The 18,197-nt window shown below is 40.0% G+C and overlaps 1 protein-coding gene across 1 annotated transcript; it reads left to right on the forward strand.

Moving 5' to 3' along the window:
- Positions 1-10,711: 10,711 nt before the first annotated feature.
- LOC123518974 (cuticle protein AMP1A-like) lies at positions 10,712-11,800 on the forward strand. The gene is made up of 3 exons (XM_045280070.1): positions 10,712-10,748; positions 11,162-11,385; positions 11,501-11,800. Exons 1-3 carry the CDS (start codon positions 10,740-10,742, stop codon positions 11,712-11,714), a joined length of 447 nt encoding a protein of 148 aa, XP_045136005.1. The 5' UTR covers positions 10,712-10,739; the 3' UTR covers positions 11,715-11,800.
- The last annotated feature ends 6,397 nt before the right edge of the window (positions 11,801-18,197 follow it).

Genomic DNA, 18,197 nt, shown 5'->3' on the forward strand with positions numbered 1-18,197 from the left:
TTACCACTTCTTACTCCATCCTTCACTTCCTCTCCAACATTTCCTTCCCTGCTTCCCCGTATGTGCCAAGCAAGGACTCGTTTCACTGTTCCTTAGTTAATTGATTAGCTAGCTAGTCCATCTCTCTGGTTGTTAGCTGGTTAATCAGTTACGTATTTAGTTACTCTGTTTCCTCCATGATGAATGAGTGAATTAGTTAGTTGGTTTATACGTGTCACGGAACTTAATCTCTTCAGTGCTGGGATGCATTTTTACCATAAGTTTTTGCGTTATTATTAGACGATTTAATTTGCATTAGGAAGGGTCTATGGAGGTCAGAAGGGTAATAGCCAAAGTCTTCATTATTTCAACCCTCATCTAAGTTTTTGAAGTCGTTTAAAAATCACTAAGTAGTGGCCAGAATAGATATGAAAACGCGTCATAGTACTGAAAGGGTTAAAGGAAATATACCAGCCAATACATTATTTACTTCACACACATCAATGTTTAAACAATACATGATGAAAACTACCATGTTCCAATATATTCCACTTAAACCTCAGTATTTATCGTAAACCTCAAACTTCAAATACGTACGTTAACCTAGTAGAAATAAAAATACAATTACAGCATTCTAAATTCTGAAAAGGAGAAAGTGGAAAATAAAGAAGAGATATTAAATTAGGATGGTTTCTGAATGGAGAGATTTTAACTCTTTGATACTGGGACACATTTTTTACCTCAAAATTTATGTGCGATTCGACTTTTTTCTGACATTAGGAAGGGTCTATGGAGGTCAGAAGATTAATGGCCACAGTCTTCACATTTCACTCCCCACACATAAGTTTCTAAAGCTGTGTAGAATCACCAAATAGTAAGCAGAATGACTATGGAAACGCGTCATGGTACTAAAGGGCTTAAGCTGTTCAAATTTCAAACACGTTAAACTAGTAGAAAAAAAAAACCCAACTACAATATTTTACATTCCGAAGAGAGAAAGTAGAAAATGAAAAGAAGAAGAGTTTTATGCAGTTCAAGGGAGGAAATTTAATGCTTACCCGAGTCAATGAGTGAGTGACGCCGGCCAGCTGGGAGGAGGCAGGCAGCGGAGTCTCTCTATAACTGTACACTGGTCTGACAAGTTGAGGTTCGTTTTTGTTTCATACGGTCACATTCAGAAACACTTTACTCCCTCACCACGACTATTTTTTAAGGCCACAGAGTTGACTGATTCGGTTCTGAAGAGAGTATTTCGTTTTAATAATGCAGAAATCAAGTTAATTTGTCACTACAACCATTAAAATACCCTGGAAAGCCCGTGTACCTTTAACTAGAACCATTTGAAATAGTGGGAGTGAGTGATAGAAATGTTTTAGAGTAGGAACCATAGCTTTTACTCTCTCTCTCTCTCTCTCTCTCTCTCTCTCTCTCAATGGAAAACCTAAGAGAAAGATGAGGTTAGGTTTAGCTCAGCAGTGCCTCTCGGATAACTGACTACCGGGCTAGTGGTGTGGAAGTTCGTGCGTTGATTCACAAAATGGTTAGGATGAAGCATCGGCCTCCTTCAAAAGACTCATGTGTTTCGGAAAGGAAACGAAAGGAGAGACTTCAGACGTGATTCACTGAGGATTTGTACCAATGGAAGCTATTTTTCTTTAAGGCAGTATAGGTGTTGTCTGAGTAACACCTGTGCCATGGTAGATGATGAGAAAATTCTTGCTTTATAGTGTTAATTTGAATTGTAATCCATGAAGGTAAAAGGAAGGAGAAAACAATTAAAAAGTGAATGTATTATTGCCAATCATTTGTAACATCTCCTTCTTAAGATTTTGATATTGATGGACTACTTATTTTTTCTGCGTCATTTATTCCCTGATTTTTTTTTTTTTTCTTTTCGAGTGACCAGCAGACTAACATTTCCAAGACTCCTGTACCGAGACTCCTTGAACACTTTGGTATTCCCGGGCTAGGAGAAGACATGGCAGACACGCGACAAGCCTCAAGAGTCACTGTGACGAGGGAAGGATGGCAGACGATTTGTTTCCTCACCAGCTTATCCTGAGCATCGTGTGGAAATTCATGCGCTTCTTTCGATTGTCTAGTGATAATGATCTCTCTCTCTCTCTCTCTCTCTCTCTCTCTCTCTCTCTCTCTCTCTCTCTCTCTCTCTCTCTCTCTCTCTCTCTCTCTGATATATGATATTTTATTCTATTATTTATTTACAAAGTATCATGACGTAATAAAATATGACCCAGATGACAAAAACTGGCAAGACATGGCATGTGGTCACCCTTGAGGTTATCGCGTGTGTGATCGGACACAAACAGGAAAAAACATGTGAATAAACACTGGCCTATGCTGGCGCGCGGCCTAATCCCTGGGGAAACCTTGCCGCCCTGCCGAACCAGCCTTGTGAACTTTTAGGGCAAAGAGGCTAATGTATGCAGGGGTTGTTGGCCGTATTCATGAGTTGATTCTGCAAACAATGCGAGCGAGCTGGCAGGAGGAGGAGGAGGAGGAGGAGGAGGAGGGTGCAAGAAGAATGTTGGAGTCTGAACAGGAGAGGAAGGGCGGCTGGAGAAAGTAAAGAAGATAGCGGGAATTATGGAAGCAGCAGGAGCACGTTAATCACGCAGCAGGCAGCGGTGAGGTGGACGAGAGAGAGAGAGAGAGAGAGAGAGAGAGAGAGAGAGAGAGCACCGGTCAGCAGGACACGTGCACTGTTCACTAACGGCGAGAGAGCAGCAAAACGTAAACATGTTTAAACACAGACTTATGCCTAATGCTTTTAGTGACTCTCTAAAGATACAAAGAAGTAAAAGAAACCATCATTTCGCAGAAAAAGAGAATCACGTGTCTTAGAGTTGAAAAATAAGCGGTGCATTCTTCAATAAACACCTTCCTTATAAAGTATTCGCTCATCTATTTCAAGTGTGACGAGGTCGAAGTGATTAGAAGATACTAGTAGAGTTAAGAAGTAAAGGTGACCATGGTGATGGCTGGCTGGCTGGCTGGCTGGTGGGCAAAGAGAGGGAGGTTAGGGGCGTCTATGGGTCACTACCGCGGAGAGTGAGAGTTCCGCTACTGAGAGTAACGGAGCAAGGCCACACGAGAGCCCCCACCACCTCCTTCCCTCTCTCCCTCCCTCCCATCAGCGTCTGCCTCTTTCTCAGCTCAGCAGACGCCCGCTACATCACGCCTCTCTCTCACCTATGCCATTAATCATCCCGGGGACTCCTCCAGCAGCAGCTACGGCCCTTGTTAGCACAGACCTACCATTCTTGACCTTTTGACCAGAATTTCGCAGAGTTTCGCCAAGTATCCGAGGAACTAATGTAGAAAGACAACAACCTTCACTGCAGCAACTCACATCGGGGCTGAGTGAGTGAACAAAACTTATAAAAACGCGGCTACCTTGGAAACTAGCGACGAACAAGGTGATAATTTCGCCCCTTCTCTTAACCTTGCTTGCCCTGTTTGTCCGGCCGGCGAGGCAAGTCCAGCATAGATCCGAATTAGATTGACACTGTCCACACACACACACACACACACACACACACACACACACACACACACACACACACACAAACACACTTATTCGCACACACATACACACACACTTACATGCATATGCACTTACACACACACACACACACACACACACATACAAACTTGCGCCTCGTGTCACCCCTGCATGGAGCAGTGTGTGTGTGTGTGTGTGTGTGTGTGTGTGTGTGGCGTCAATTTCATAATCACTCGAAGACTTTTCTACATCACAAAACAAAAAAATATGAAAGACGATAGAGAGATAAAAAAAAAAAAAAACACAATTATGTAAGAAGTAGTACGATTTTTTTCAAGATACATTATAGGAAAAAAAAATATATCTATGTCACAGCAAGTCAAAGCTGTTCCAGTCCTGAGGCTAATGGTGAGCTGCATGGTGTTGTGTTCACGTCAGCCAGCCTCACACAGACCCAGCAGCGTCCCACGGTCAGTCCAAATCCCTCCAGCCTGCTCTAGCCTGTCCAGTCCTCCCTCACAAGAAGGGGCAAATGTCACACGAGTTATTGACACACACACACACACACACACACACACACACACACACACACACACACACACACACACAGAGAGAGAGAGAGAGAGAGAGAGAGAGAGAGAGAGAGAGAGAGAGAGAGAGAGAGAGTGAGAAAGCAATTATCACAGATTCATGCTGCTGGTGGGGTGAGTGGCGGCAGTACCAGTAGGATCGAAGGACACGACCTGGGCACACACACGCCCACACACACGCCCACCTACACGCCCATGACATAGTCCGTACGTGATGGGCGTGATTGACATTTATCTCTGTTTGTCAGCTGGCCTTCCTTTCCGAGGGGCTGACGTTACGTGGAGAGTCGGTAAAGAGAGGCGTGGCGATATAATATTTGCAGTGAGTGAAGTGAGGAGATGATAATATTTGTTCGTCTTGTGCTCACCTGGAGACGTGATGTTACCTGTGATTAATACGATAGCTTTCCCTTGGTTGATTCCGCTCCATTGGTGTTATTCCCTCATTTATTCATTCACTCTTGCTTACTTTCTTTTCTTTCACTGGCAAGGTTGTTGGTTTCCTTAGAGTAGGTCAACCCGTTCAGTACTAAGATACATTTATATAATAAGTTTCGGGTGTGATCAGACGTTTTTATCGACATTACCAAGGGTCTATGAAGGTCAGAAGATTAATGGCTACAGTCTTCACTATTTTAATCCCCTCACATAAGTTTCTGAAGCTGTATAAAATCACCAAATAGTAACCAGAATGAAAATGGAAACGTGTGACGGTACTGAAGAGGCCAGTGTAAGTGGTTTGAGTTGTTAGTTGAATGGTGTATAATCAGTCCCTTTCTTTCCTCGTGCAGGGATATTTTTTTGTTACGTATTCAATTCCTATGATACTAAAGTGAAGGCAAATCTACATTGTGTTAGAAAGTTAATGATGGGAATGATTAACTCTATATTCACACACACACACACACACACACACACACACACACACACAAAGATACATACAGACGCACTTCTTGGAATGGTGGCTGATGGGAAACACTCGCAACACCTCAAGTTATTTCCGGAGAAATCTAATACAAGAACATAATCTTGTTTCATCACCTCACTTCCTTCCTCCGCCAGACTAAGCTTCCGTGGTTACTTCCTTCCCTCTTGCCCACATGCAGCCTTGGGGCGGGAGGCGGCGGGCGGAGGCGTGAGGCACCGTGGGACCAAAATAACTACAATTGCAGATGAGGGAAAAGACGAGAGGAAGGAGTGCGGGAAGAGGGATCAAGAGCAGCCCGCCATTGTATTCCATTATACCCGATCCATTATCACCCCACCTGCTATCACCTGAGAGCCGCCTGGCCCTTCCTTTCTCCTCGCCTCGCCTCACCTTGAACTTAGAGCGATAGAGAAACACAAATAACTACGTGACTGTGCGGCTTCAATGGAACGCAGCAGGTGAGAGAAAACGGAGAGAAAAACATGGAGCCATACAAAACACGAAACAGGAGGAAGGGGAACGAGCGGGAAGCAGGCGAAGAGGGAGAGAAGGAGAAGGGGAGAAGACCATGCAAGGGAGGGGTCACTTAAGAGGCGGGTCACCACACCTCGCTGACCTCGGCAACTATCCTAACCTTGTTTCGTAACGATGGAGCAGGTGACGGGCAGCCCTTGGAATACAGGTAAGAGGTTTCGAATGAAGGGTGAAGGTGGAGAGTGTGGCCCGGGATGCTGAAGGTAAGGAGTTCACGGCTCTGGCCCGGCGAAGCTCTGGAATATCGTGGAAAGATTTGAGAGTCGCAGTGACGGGCGAAGTATATCATGAGGCGAGTGTTGCAGAACATTGAGGAAAGTTTACTTGGATCCCAGACACATGGAATATCGTGGAGAGATTTGAGTGCTGAGTTTGACAGTGAAAGTATATTATGGGAGTACTGAAGGAGGAAGGAAAATGTTCAGCTGAGTTCAAAGCAAATATCATTCAGTAAAAGGGAACATACATAATGGAATGAGGGAATGTTCAAACTGGATGATAAAGTTTACTGAATTTTAAGAAGTGGTTGGATGAGTGATTTGATTGTAATGTATCTAAGGTGCTCAGTAACTGTCTCGAATAAATAATTTCCTTGTTTTTTCTACTCTTTTACGTATTCCCCATATAGAGGGTAAAAAGAGGAAAAAAAAGAGGAAAAACGGGAAAATAGTGGAAAAAAGGGGAAAACGAAAAGAAAAAAGGAAAAAAATAGAAAATAAAAGGTGGAAAATAGAACCTCAAATAAATCACTTATTCATCTATCTTTTTTCCATTTTTCTCTACTCCTCATATTTCCTCACAGTCTTCGTTAGATGGAGGGAAAGTAATGGCTGGAGAAGCGTAATGTAAGACCACTCTACTAAGACAGCAAAAATACAAGACAAATATCAAATGAAAATGAAAAGACACTTAAATAAAATACACGTAATGTTTGTATTTACCTTTCCAATAGAACAATTATCTTACAGACAGCTGGAATAAGTGAGCGCAAAGTCAAACTTAATAGTAATAAATCGTTACGTAAGTCTTCAAAAAAGTGTGTTAGTCATTTCTCACCCAATTACAATGACAACAATAATAACGAAAATAATAGTAGTAGTAGTAGTAGTAGTAGTAGTAGTAGTAGTAGTAGTAGTAGTAGTAGTAGTAGTAGTAGTAGAAGTAGTAGTAGTAGTAGCAATTATAATAATAATAATAATAATAATAATAATAATAATAATAATAATAATAATAATAATAATAATAATAATAATAATAATAATAATAATAATAATAATAATAATAATAATAATAATAATAATAATAATAATAATAATAATAATAATAATAATAATAATGATAATAATAATAATAATGATAATAATAATAATAATAATAATAATAATAATAATAATAATAATAATAATAATAATAATAATAATAATAATAACAAAAATAATAATAAAAATAAAATAATAATAACAAAATATAATAAGAAATAATGATAATAATAATAAGAAGAAGAAATGAAAACTCAAGCAAAAGAAGATGGAACATTAAGAGAGTAAACACCAAATCTTTTCGTTAATGTTTACATCACTCATTCTGGGTCAGTATCACTAAACATTTTGGCATCTTCTGTCATACATTCTATCACGATGCAGGGAAAGTCATCGAGATTTTCAAGGGAGTTTTCATCGGTAAAGTAATATTTCAGCAACCTCTTTGTGTCAGTAATAAGGAAAACACTAAAAATAACCAATTGATAACCTCTGCGACCCTTGAAAACGATTCGTATAAGAGAACGAAGGTTTCTTTATACGTAAGCTGCAGTGGAAGTCATCAAGATTTCTAAGAGAGTTTTCATTGGTAAAGTAATGCCTTAGCAACTTCTTTGTATCAGTAGGGAAAACATTAAAAATAACCCATTGATAATATTTGTGACCCTTGAAAAAGATTTGTATAAGAGAACAAAGAAAACACAAGCAGCAGTGAAAGTCATTGAGATTTTTAGAGGATTTTCATCGGTAAAGCAATACCTTAGCAACCTCTTTCTATCAGTAAGGAAAACACTGAAAAAAACAACAACTGATAATCTCTGCGATCCTTAAATATGATTCCTATAAGAGAACAAAGAAAACATAAGCTGCAGTGAAAGTCATCGAAATTTCTAAGAGAGTTTTCATCAGTAAAGTAATACCTTAGCAACTTCTTTGTATCATTAATAGGGAAAACACGAAAAAAAACCCAATTGATAATCTCTGCAACCCTTCAAAAAGACTCATATAAGGGAACGAAGGCATTTTTTTAAGACCACTAAACCTAAACACAACATTACATCTGTTAACACATACACCAAGGAGGCGACTCAGAGGAACCTTCCCACTTGCGTGCTCTACCATTACTCATGTACTCATTTACATAACGGGGTAGGGAGGAAGAGGAGGGCTGGGGTATTGATATATTCAGCCCCAGTCTTATATGAGGACAGTGCAAATACCCTACAAGTAAAGGAGAGCAAGGGAAGCCAAAGGGATTAATAGGAAGATACATATATACGAAGATACATGGATAAATACGAATGCTAGATAAATACGAACATACATAGAAAAGGATGCTGGATAGATACGAAGACACATGGATACGAATAGAATAGAAGATACATAGATACGAATGTTGTAAGTCTTCGCTGCCCGTGCGAGATGGATGGGCACTTTGTTCGGCTCGTGGTTATGAAAGGCCAACTTGAGGCTAAACATAAGTTATGCTAATATTGGCGCAGGAATGATGGTGATATTAATGAAGTTGTTAATGATGGTGATAATGGTGGTGGTGTCGGTGGCTGCAATGGGGGACGATGATGATAGTGATGGTTGTGATGAAGGTAGTGTTGGTAATTGTAGTAGTAGTAGTAGTAGTAGTAGTAGTAGTAGTAGTAGTAGTTGTGGTGGTAGCAATGGAAGTAGTAGCAGGTTGTGGTGGTAGTAGCATGCAGTAGGAGTAACAACAACAGCAGAAACAACAACAATGACGATAAAATTACACTAATATAGAAAAGTGAAAGAGAGAGAGAGAGAGAGAGAGAGAGAGAGAGAGAGAGAGAGAGAGAGAGAGAGAGAGAGAGAGAGAGAGAGAGAAAAAAATTGTGTTTCAATGCATACAAGCAATAAATACTCAGTAAACTATGGCATCAAGAACCTTAATTGATTAACATGAACAGATGTAACCAGGCGTGCATTATGCATATGTATATAACAAACTCCTCTCTCTCTCTCTCTCTCTCTCTCTCTCTCTCTCTCTCTCTCTCTCTCTATCTATCTATCTATCTATCTTTTTTTCATTTTCTGTAACCGAGACTTAGTTTTCTATCACCACTTGTACTCGTATCACCAGAACCAGGTTTTAGGCTCCAGTTCCCAGTGACGTGCCAGCGAGACTCGGCCAGCCACGCAGGGAGATTTGGTGTCTTAAGGTTTATTAGTTTATTTCTTTACCCTATTGACTCTATCTTCTTCTTTAAGGGTAGCATGTTTGTGTGTTCTCTAGAATCTGAAATGTTACTTTGTTTGAAAATAGTTACATTCTAGATTACTAAGCCTTGCGGATTTGATCGAATACTAGCTCATTGTAATTTCCGACGCCAGTTTAGTATGATTTATAAGACGAGCAGAGTTATAATACCGTTTAACAATTTGCATTAGTGTGACGAGGCAATTTCGTATCTAGATATTGATTTTATACGTTTGGTTGGTATACTGACACCAAACACAATTTTTTTTTTTTTATTTAAACCATGTGGGATTTTTCACGGGAATTTATGGGCTAAAGGGGATGCATTTTTGGGGTACCTCCTATCTCAAAGCCCACCCGCTAGGAAACCATTGCCATGAGAGAGGAAGGACAGGATTCGAACCCGTGCGCTTGGAAACCCCTCGGACCCCAAAGCACGCATGGTTCCACTTTGTTTTCCTTTATCTGGTCAACATGTCCGAGAGAGTTCTTAGGGACTAATAAGAGAGCATTTGGGTACCTGCTGCTCACCTGTCGCTTGCCAGTTTCCGCAGGTCTCGTGAGAAGGAAGACACATTTTGGTCCAACTCTTCCAGCAAGTTTTTCAATGATGTTTCGTTCCTTCCACACAACAGACCGTCACCCACCTCTTCTTCAGTCAAGTCTCTCTGTTAAGTCTTCTCTGCAGTCTAAGTTTTGTGACTCTCGTGAGAGGAAAGACACATTTTTGTTCACCTCTTCCAGCAAGTTTTTTAATGATCTTTGGTTCTTTCCACGCAATAGTCCATCACCCACCTCTTCTTCAGTCAAACCTCTCGTCGTATGTCTTCTCTGCAGTCCAAGTTCTGTGACTCTCGTGGGAGCAGAGACACATTTTATCATCTATTCCTGCAAATTTTTCAATGATCTTTGGTTCTTTCCACACAAAGGTCCATCAACTACCTCTTCTTCAGTCATACCTCTCGCTCTCAAGTCTTCTTTGCAGCTCCACCAACTATAATTTCCATCAAAGTAGTGACAATATCTAGAGGAAATTTCGCAAACACGCAATTTATCCCGCGTTTTTTCCTTCACAGAGCTTTACAGTATGATTGAAGGATTGAGGCACAGTATTCCCTTAATTTGCCGCCACACACACAAAAAAAAAATCTTATGACGCTGCGTAACTCGACAGGAAACATACCATTAATCACTATTTCTTCTGTGTTCTGTGTAGCAGGAGAAGAAAGGAGGGAATGAAAATATAGGGAAGGAGAGGAGGAGAGAATAAAGAGAAAATGAGAGGAGGACGAGAAGAGAGAGAAAATATCGAAAGGAGAAAGTAGAGAGGGATAGAGAGAAAGGAAAGTAGAGAAAAAGTTATAGATGGAAAAGAAGATGGGGGATAAATGGGAGTTAGACGCAAGAGAGAGAGAGAGAGAGAGAGAGAGAGAGAGAGATAGTAAGAGAGAAACATGGGCCACAGCTGAGCGATGTGAAATGTTAAGGACCAATGATGACGTAAGTGGCCGAAAACCTCCAGTGTACGCGGCGAGGCGAGGCGAAGCGAGGCGAGGCGGGGCCAGCCCTCGTGGAAGGTCATGGTCAAACCGACGCCTGTCCACTCAGAGGTTCGGAAAGGAGACCCTTCCACACCGCCCTATATAAGCCAACCCCTGCGAAGGTTCGGCACCAGTTCCCAACAAGAACTCTCACCATGAAGTTTGTAAGTGTTGGAACAGTCTTGATATAACCTCATCCCACCCTTTCCTTCCCTCTCCCGCCAACACACCTTCCTTACAGACTTGGTCACGTGCACACTTTTTCACACACACACACACACACACACACACATTGAAGCAGATACTTTGCACTTATACTGTTAAAACTTAGATTATTGTTTAACATCTTTCAGATGAGGCAGTTGCAATTTTTAATGGATAATTAATATTATCTATTCACTAAAATTTCATAGAAATGTAAAACTAAACAACGAATCTGAAAAACTATTTTTTGCTACGATGTAAATTACTACCTATATAATACATGTGTGTGTGTGTGTGTGTGTGTGTGTGTGTGTGTGTGTGTGTGTGTGTGTGTGTGTTTGTGTGTCCGAAATACATCTGCCTCTATTTCCAGGTGATCATCGCCGCCCTCGCCGCTGTGGCCCTCGCCGCCCCCAGGCCTGAATATGCTGACTCAGACGAGAGCAAGGAACATATCCCCATCCTGAGGGACGACCGCGTGCATGAGGATGACGGCAGGTACAACCTGGACGTGGAGACTGGCAACGGCATCTTCGTCTCCCAGTCCGGCTCCCCCGATGGCCCCGATGGCTCCGTGGTCAAGTCTGGAGTCTTCTCGTGAGTCACTGTACAGTTCAGTCAAGTTTTCTGAATAACAGGGACCAACCCCTTGCAGCGTGTGTTTGGCGCAGCAAGTGTTTTTGTCTCTCGTCTAACACTCTTTACCCCACAGCTACACCGCCCCTGACGGCACCCCCGTTGAGGTCAAGTTCGTCGCCGACGAGAACGGCTACCAGCCCGAATCCGCCCTTCTGCCCGTGGCCCCCGCCTTCCCCCACCCCATCCCCCAGTTCGTGCTGGACCAGATCGCTAAGGCCGCCGAGGAGGACGCCGCCAGGGCCCGCGGTGAGCTCGACTCCGATGAGGAATCTTACAGCTACGAATAAGTTTCACGAGATGCATGTACAGCAACCATAAGTTTTTCAATGTATTTATTTATTTATTCGATTTATGAATAAAGTGCCACATATGTTACCATGTTTAGATTGCCTCTTGATAGTCTGAATGTGTACACGCAAACCATCGAGTGTCAGCCTTTTTTCTCGATGAAACTTGACCACCACCTGTCGTCCAGTGCCGGGCTTGCCAAGACTATCGAGCCTGTGAGTTATTGAAACTTATTCACCGTTTGTTCCCGACGCTTTGGCTACGAGAGTGGCCCAAGTCATCTGGCGTGGAAGGAAGAGGGATTGAAAACTTCTACGGAAAATCATGTTGAATGTTTATTTTTTGTTCCAATAGTTATAACTGGTTTCTTCTTAATTACAGATACTTTATTACATTTTCTCATATTTTGTTGCCCAGAGATCTATCAAGATATCATCACAGTGCTGCAGTATTACTATGGGTAGTGCGCCAGGCTATGAATTTACGAGCCACGGTTCGATCGAGTCCACGATGGGAAAGTCGACACACAGCTCACTCAGGTGTTCACCTTTCCTTCGAGGTGGTCAATAAATAGTCACTTGGAGAAGCACAGGAAGTTGAACTGTGGTAAACAGAATACCACAGAGGCAATTGGTAAACAGAATACCACAAAGGAAATGTTTCGAGTGACCTCGTCCAGCACTGACAAAAAAGCCAATGAGATGGAGATGAGCAACTATGCGACCGGTGTTGGCAGCGTTAAAGTGTGTTCCCAACTATACCTCTACCTTAATCGTATCAATTCGTAAGCGACACCTGAAAAGAAATTCGTCTTGCCAGTCAGAGGAACCCTTCATGAACACTGAGGAGGAGATAAAAACAAAAAGGAAAGGAAACAATACTACACGGTATCATGTTTGAATTTTCCACTACATTTTTATATTCTTATGACATACACTACATTACAGAGGATTCAACAATGCGTCCTCTCCACCAAAACTCACAATGCAGGCTCATCTGCACGCCACTGAAAATATGTATATTAAAAAAAAAGTTTATTGGTCAGTAAATGACACGGAGCCTTGATGGTTTAAGCAAAAATGTTTCCATATAATGAGGCTGTCTTTGCTGAGGAAGGGTATATGCAGTGCAGGTGAGTGACCCCTTCGATCCATGTGGTTGTGATGATCCTTTGTTTGATGCTTTAATCAGGCTAATTGTGTGCATTGCATATATATCGTTGAAAATGCCTGATATATATGTATATAAATAAATTATATATATATATATATATATATATATATATATATATATATATATATATATATATATATATATATATATATATATATATATATATATATATATATATATATATATATATATATATATATATATATATATATATATATATATATATATATATATATATATATATATATATATATATATATATATATATATATATATATATATATATATATATATATATATATATATATATATATATATATATATATATATATATATATATATATATATATATATATATATATATATATATATATATATATATATATATATATATATATTTTTCTTTGACTGTTACTACCACTGCCACCGCCGTTACAGCTGATACAAGTTCTATTATTAGAAGTATTACTAATAATTTTACTATTACTACAACTACGAATTTTAATAAGACTACTACTACTGGTACTACTACTTCTACTACTACTACTACTACTACTGCTGCTGCTGCTGCTGCTGCCACTACTACTACTACTACTACTACTACTACTACTACTACTATTACTACTACTGCTACTGCTACTGCTACTACTACTACTACTACTACTACTACTACTACTGCTGCTGCTGCTGCTGCTGCTGCTACTACTGCTACTGCTACTACTGCTGCTGCTACTACTGCTACTACTACTGCTACTACTGCTACTACTTCTACTACTACTACCGCTACTATTACTACTACTTCTGCCAGTACCACTACTGCTACTACTACTACTACTACTACTACTACTACTACTTTTACTATTACCGTTACTATATGATCCAATATGTTCCTAATTGAGACGCATCTTTACTCTCCGGACTTATTGATTTGATATCTGAAATCATTTTAGTAATAATGGACGGAGAGAGAGAGAGAGAGAGAGAGAGAGAGAGAGAGAGAGAGAGAGAGAGAGAGGAGAGAGGGGGGATACGATTCAGCCTTGAGAGCTGGTACAGTATTCCTCTTGAGCAATAGAGAAAGGAATAGAAAAAGAATCTGGCTCTTTTTTTATTTTACTTTTTAATCTCTCTCTCTCTCTCTCTCTCTCTCTCTCTCTTTCCAATCACAACAGCAATAAAAACAATAACAATAACAACAACAACATCAATGTTCAACAACATAACAACAATAAGATTTTCTTCATAATTGACACCATCAAGAACATCAACCTCGAAACGCTCACCACCACCACTACCACCACCACCACCACCACCACCACCAACAACAACAACAACAACAACAAGGAAAACACGTCAACATCTTTTTTTTTCGTCTTCCTCCTTTTCATCTTACTCTTCTTCTTCTACTACTACTACTACTACTACTACTACTACTACTACTACTACTACTACTACTACTATTACTACTACTACTACTACTATTATCACTGCTAGTATTACATCTACTACTATGCAAATCCTTGTTATTCTTCTTATAAAGACAGTAAGAAAGCGCGCAACTTTCTATTCTTTTATATAATTGTGGAAAACTGGCTCAGGGCAATATAAAAAGAAAAAAAAAAGGGCCCACTAGTTGCCAGTCCCCTTGCAGGTCTGAGAGTTTGCCGAAAGAAAGGGATAAATGTCTTGAAACCTCCCTCTTAAATGAAGTCAAATCATAGGTAGTTGGAAATACAGAAGCAGGCAGGGAGTTCCAGAGTTTTAATTGGAGCTTTTAAGGTCAACACCACGGACACTGATGTTTGTTGTTTCTTTTATTTTCCAACGAGAAGGGAGCGTAATCTTAACTCTTCAACACTGAGACGCTCTTTCACCTTGATTTTGGGTATGATTAAACAATTTTATTTTGCATTAGGAAGTGTCTATGGAGGTCAGAAGATTAATGATCACAGTCTTCGCTATTCTAATCCCCAGCATAAGTTTCTGAGGCAGTAAAAGATCGCCAAATAGTAAGCAGAATGAATACGAAGAAGCGTCATGGTACTGAAGTGGTTAAACATAGATACTGGGTGAACTTACCAAAGCTTTCATCTCCCCTCTGTTTACAAGTGATAAGGAAGCGAACGCAGCTGCTCTTCCCGGTATTCTTGCTATTCTCAGACTCTCAGTTACCTATAGACTCTTGCCGCGGAAGTCGTGCAAATTTTCTTCCTCCCCTAGATTGAGTGTTATTTACGATAGTGCTCAATTTCACTCAATGTTTGCACTCGATACAGTGTTCACATTTGAGGATTAACCCCTTCAATACTAGGACACATTCTTACCTTGAGATTTGTGTAAAATTAGACCAATTTATTTACATTAAGAGGGGTCTATGGAGGCCAGATGATTTAAGGCCAGAGTCTTCACTATTTTAATCTCTCACATAAGTTTCTGGAGCTGTACAAAATCACCAAATAGCAAACGGAATGAATATGGAAACACGTCATGGTACTCAAGGGGCTAAGGTGATAAGCATTGCACACTGAAACACACCTCCACTTAAAATAAACAGAGGAGAAAAGAGGAGCAATAAAATAACAACAAAACGAGACTTGGAAACGTAAAAACTTTCTTAATGGGATGCTGCGTGTCGCGCGCTGAAAAAAAAAAAAAGACGAGAAAAAAAGAGACAAACTGGACATGATTGAAGAGCCAGAATACAACTTACTCCGAAAAAAAAAAAACGTATATAATAATGAAGAGATCTCTATGAAAATAGTGAGAGTGATAGGTATTGTGGAACGAAATGTATCCAGATACCAAGAAAATGAAAGATCAGAGTAAGAGAGAGAGAGAGAGAGAGAGAGAGAGAGAGAGAGAGAGAGAGAGAGAGAGACAAGACTTAAGACAAAAATAAGAGCAATATAGTGACCTCCGGGTGGATTCACAACAACAACACAACAAGAACAACAACGAAAAATCAGTTGGCTATATCCCTAAGTGGACATTTTTCAGCTCGCGGTGGTGTTGGTGCCGTTAATTGACTGGCGAGTAAGCTAATTTGGTAAGTACATTTGGGTTCACAAATAAAGCCACCCTCTGTTCTCATTTCTTGCAGTTGCTCAGTCGAAGATCGCAGCAGCAGATCAACTTTTTCCAACGTGCTGGGTCTTCTGCGTCATCTTGAGTCGCACCCATTGCTAATATGCCTGTATTCTCTGCAGGAATAATTTTTTTATGCATAGGATAAATGTCTTGTTGCATTTTCATTTTTTTCTGCTTTCAATGTGAGTTTGTTTAGCTCTCTCTCTCTCTCTCTCTCTCTCTCTCTCTCTCTCTCTCTCTCTCTCTCTCTCTCAAACGCGATGGTTGACATTGGTGACAAGAATGGCAATATCTTTTATCATTCTGCTAGGCGGGCTGTGTAATCACAGTGAAATCTGAAATCTTGGTATCAATGTTTGCATACATAACTCCTAAATAGTGTCTCACCACTCCACGTAAATCGTGAAATCAATGGGAAATGGAAACTATGGACGTTATCATAATGAAATATTAACCTATGAATAAACTCAAACAGAGCAAGTCTGTTAATAAAAATAAAATCAATTAACCACTATACAAAGAATTACTGGCGATCACTGACAGCCTGCAGTAACTCATGTACTAACCACAATATCCATTAGGCATCCTGCAAAGTAAATAAAATCACCATTACCATTACATAATTACGTCACCAATCGTTGACAGTACCAACTAGCTGGTCCACAACACCATCCCTCAATAGTGTGGCAACTGAATATGTACACAGTATTGCACACTCATAAGACTAATCCATAATTCCTTGGCACTATAAACCGATGACACTCAGACATTGGGTTGAAGCCTCCTGTACAAGTACATGTACATACATATACAGTACTCGTCTCTCACTAGAGTCTGTCGCTACAATATGTCATTGTGGTCACTAGCATACCTAAGTGATTACTCAAATACCATTATAATCATTCTGACAATTCAAATAAATATCTTTCATCGAGCATAATAAAAAAAACGTTATCGTAACATGGTAGCAATAATATAACTCCGCAAAGTACTTACAATTACATGGGATTGGCATGGCGATGCAGGACACCCAACATGTCCTGTGTCGCTGAAGATGCTGACCATTGCCATCACTGATCGCTTTCCTTAATACCGAGATTCACCAATGGAGCCGTTAGTAAAGAGTAGGGCGTTAGCGTGGCCAATGTCACACCCAGCAAGAAACTTATTGTTAACTGCTGGCAACCTCAACAAAGTTCCTCTAGAATCTGACATGGCGCCTGACAAATGCGTGGAGCATATTGCGCACAGCAAACGACGAACGGCGTGCGTGCCCCGCATCCCACTATTTATCACTGATTTTGAATGCTGCTAATACAATATATATATATATATATATATATATATATATATATATATATATATATATATATATATATATATTTTTTTTTTTTTTTTTTTTTTACTCTCTACACACACACACACACACACACACACACACACACACACACACACACACACACACACACAGAGAGGAAAAAGTGATACAAAAACAATTATACAATGAAATTATACTTACAGAATTTTAAAGACAACACAACTATTGACGCTGTACTATGAACCCAAGAAGATTTCCCTCCTTCCTTAGACTGATATTTCTTCTTAAGGAAAATATGAAGACACCTCTGAAATATCTTTTGTGTTTTATTTTCATAAAAGCTTATAAATGAACAAGTTTATTAAAACACATTTTTGTAGATTTGGCACGCAAAAAATTTTAGATTCTCAGTGGGTGAGATACCTTCACGTTGAGTTAAAACGACAAACCCAGTAGGAGGAAGTGTGACACGTTGCTGATCTACTGACCTTATTGTACTTATGACAGATGTTTATGGGTGGCTATCTTAAACAGCTGTTCAGTTGTACAAACCGCAACCACTCAGCAATAGCATGATGTAGCCATGTTCAGTAAGACTAGTGCAACAGCTGGACTACTGGAAGTAAGAATCCGTAAAAGAAAGCAGGAACAAAGAAACTAACAGCAATACAAGTACTACTTGTCTTGTCAATAATTAAGAAAAAAATATCTTATTACGCAAAAGAAGGTCACACTCCACAAAAGATATACTTTGCGTCTGATCTGTGCATCAGCGACACACTCACATCATGAAGTGAAGATGGAATAGACTGGTCATAAGAGATCGCTGAAGAACTGGCCCCTTGCATGACACGCTCATCAAAAGTTTATAACTTAGTTACAAAGTGATCACCAAGTCTATGAC

Source organism: Portunus trituberculatus, chromosome 44 (genome assembly GCF_017591435.1).
Source record: "Portunus trituberculatus isolate SZX2019 chromosome 44, ASM1759143v1, whole genome shotgun sequence".
Lineage (NCBI taxonomy): Eukaryota > Metazoa > Arthropoda > Malacostraca > Decapoda > Portunidae > Portunus > Portunus trituberculatus.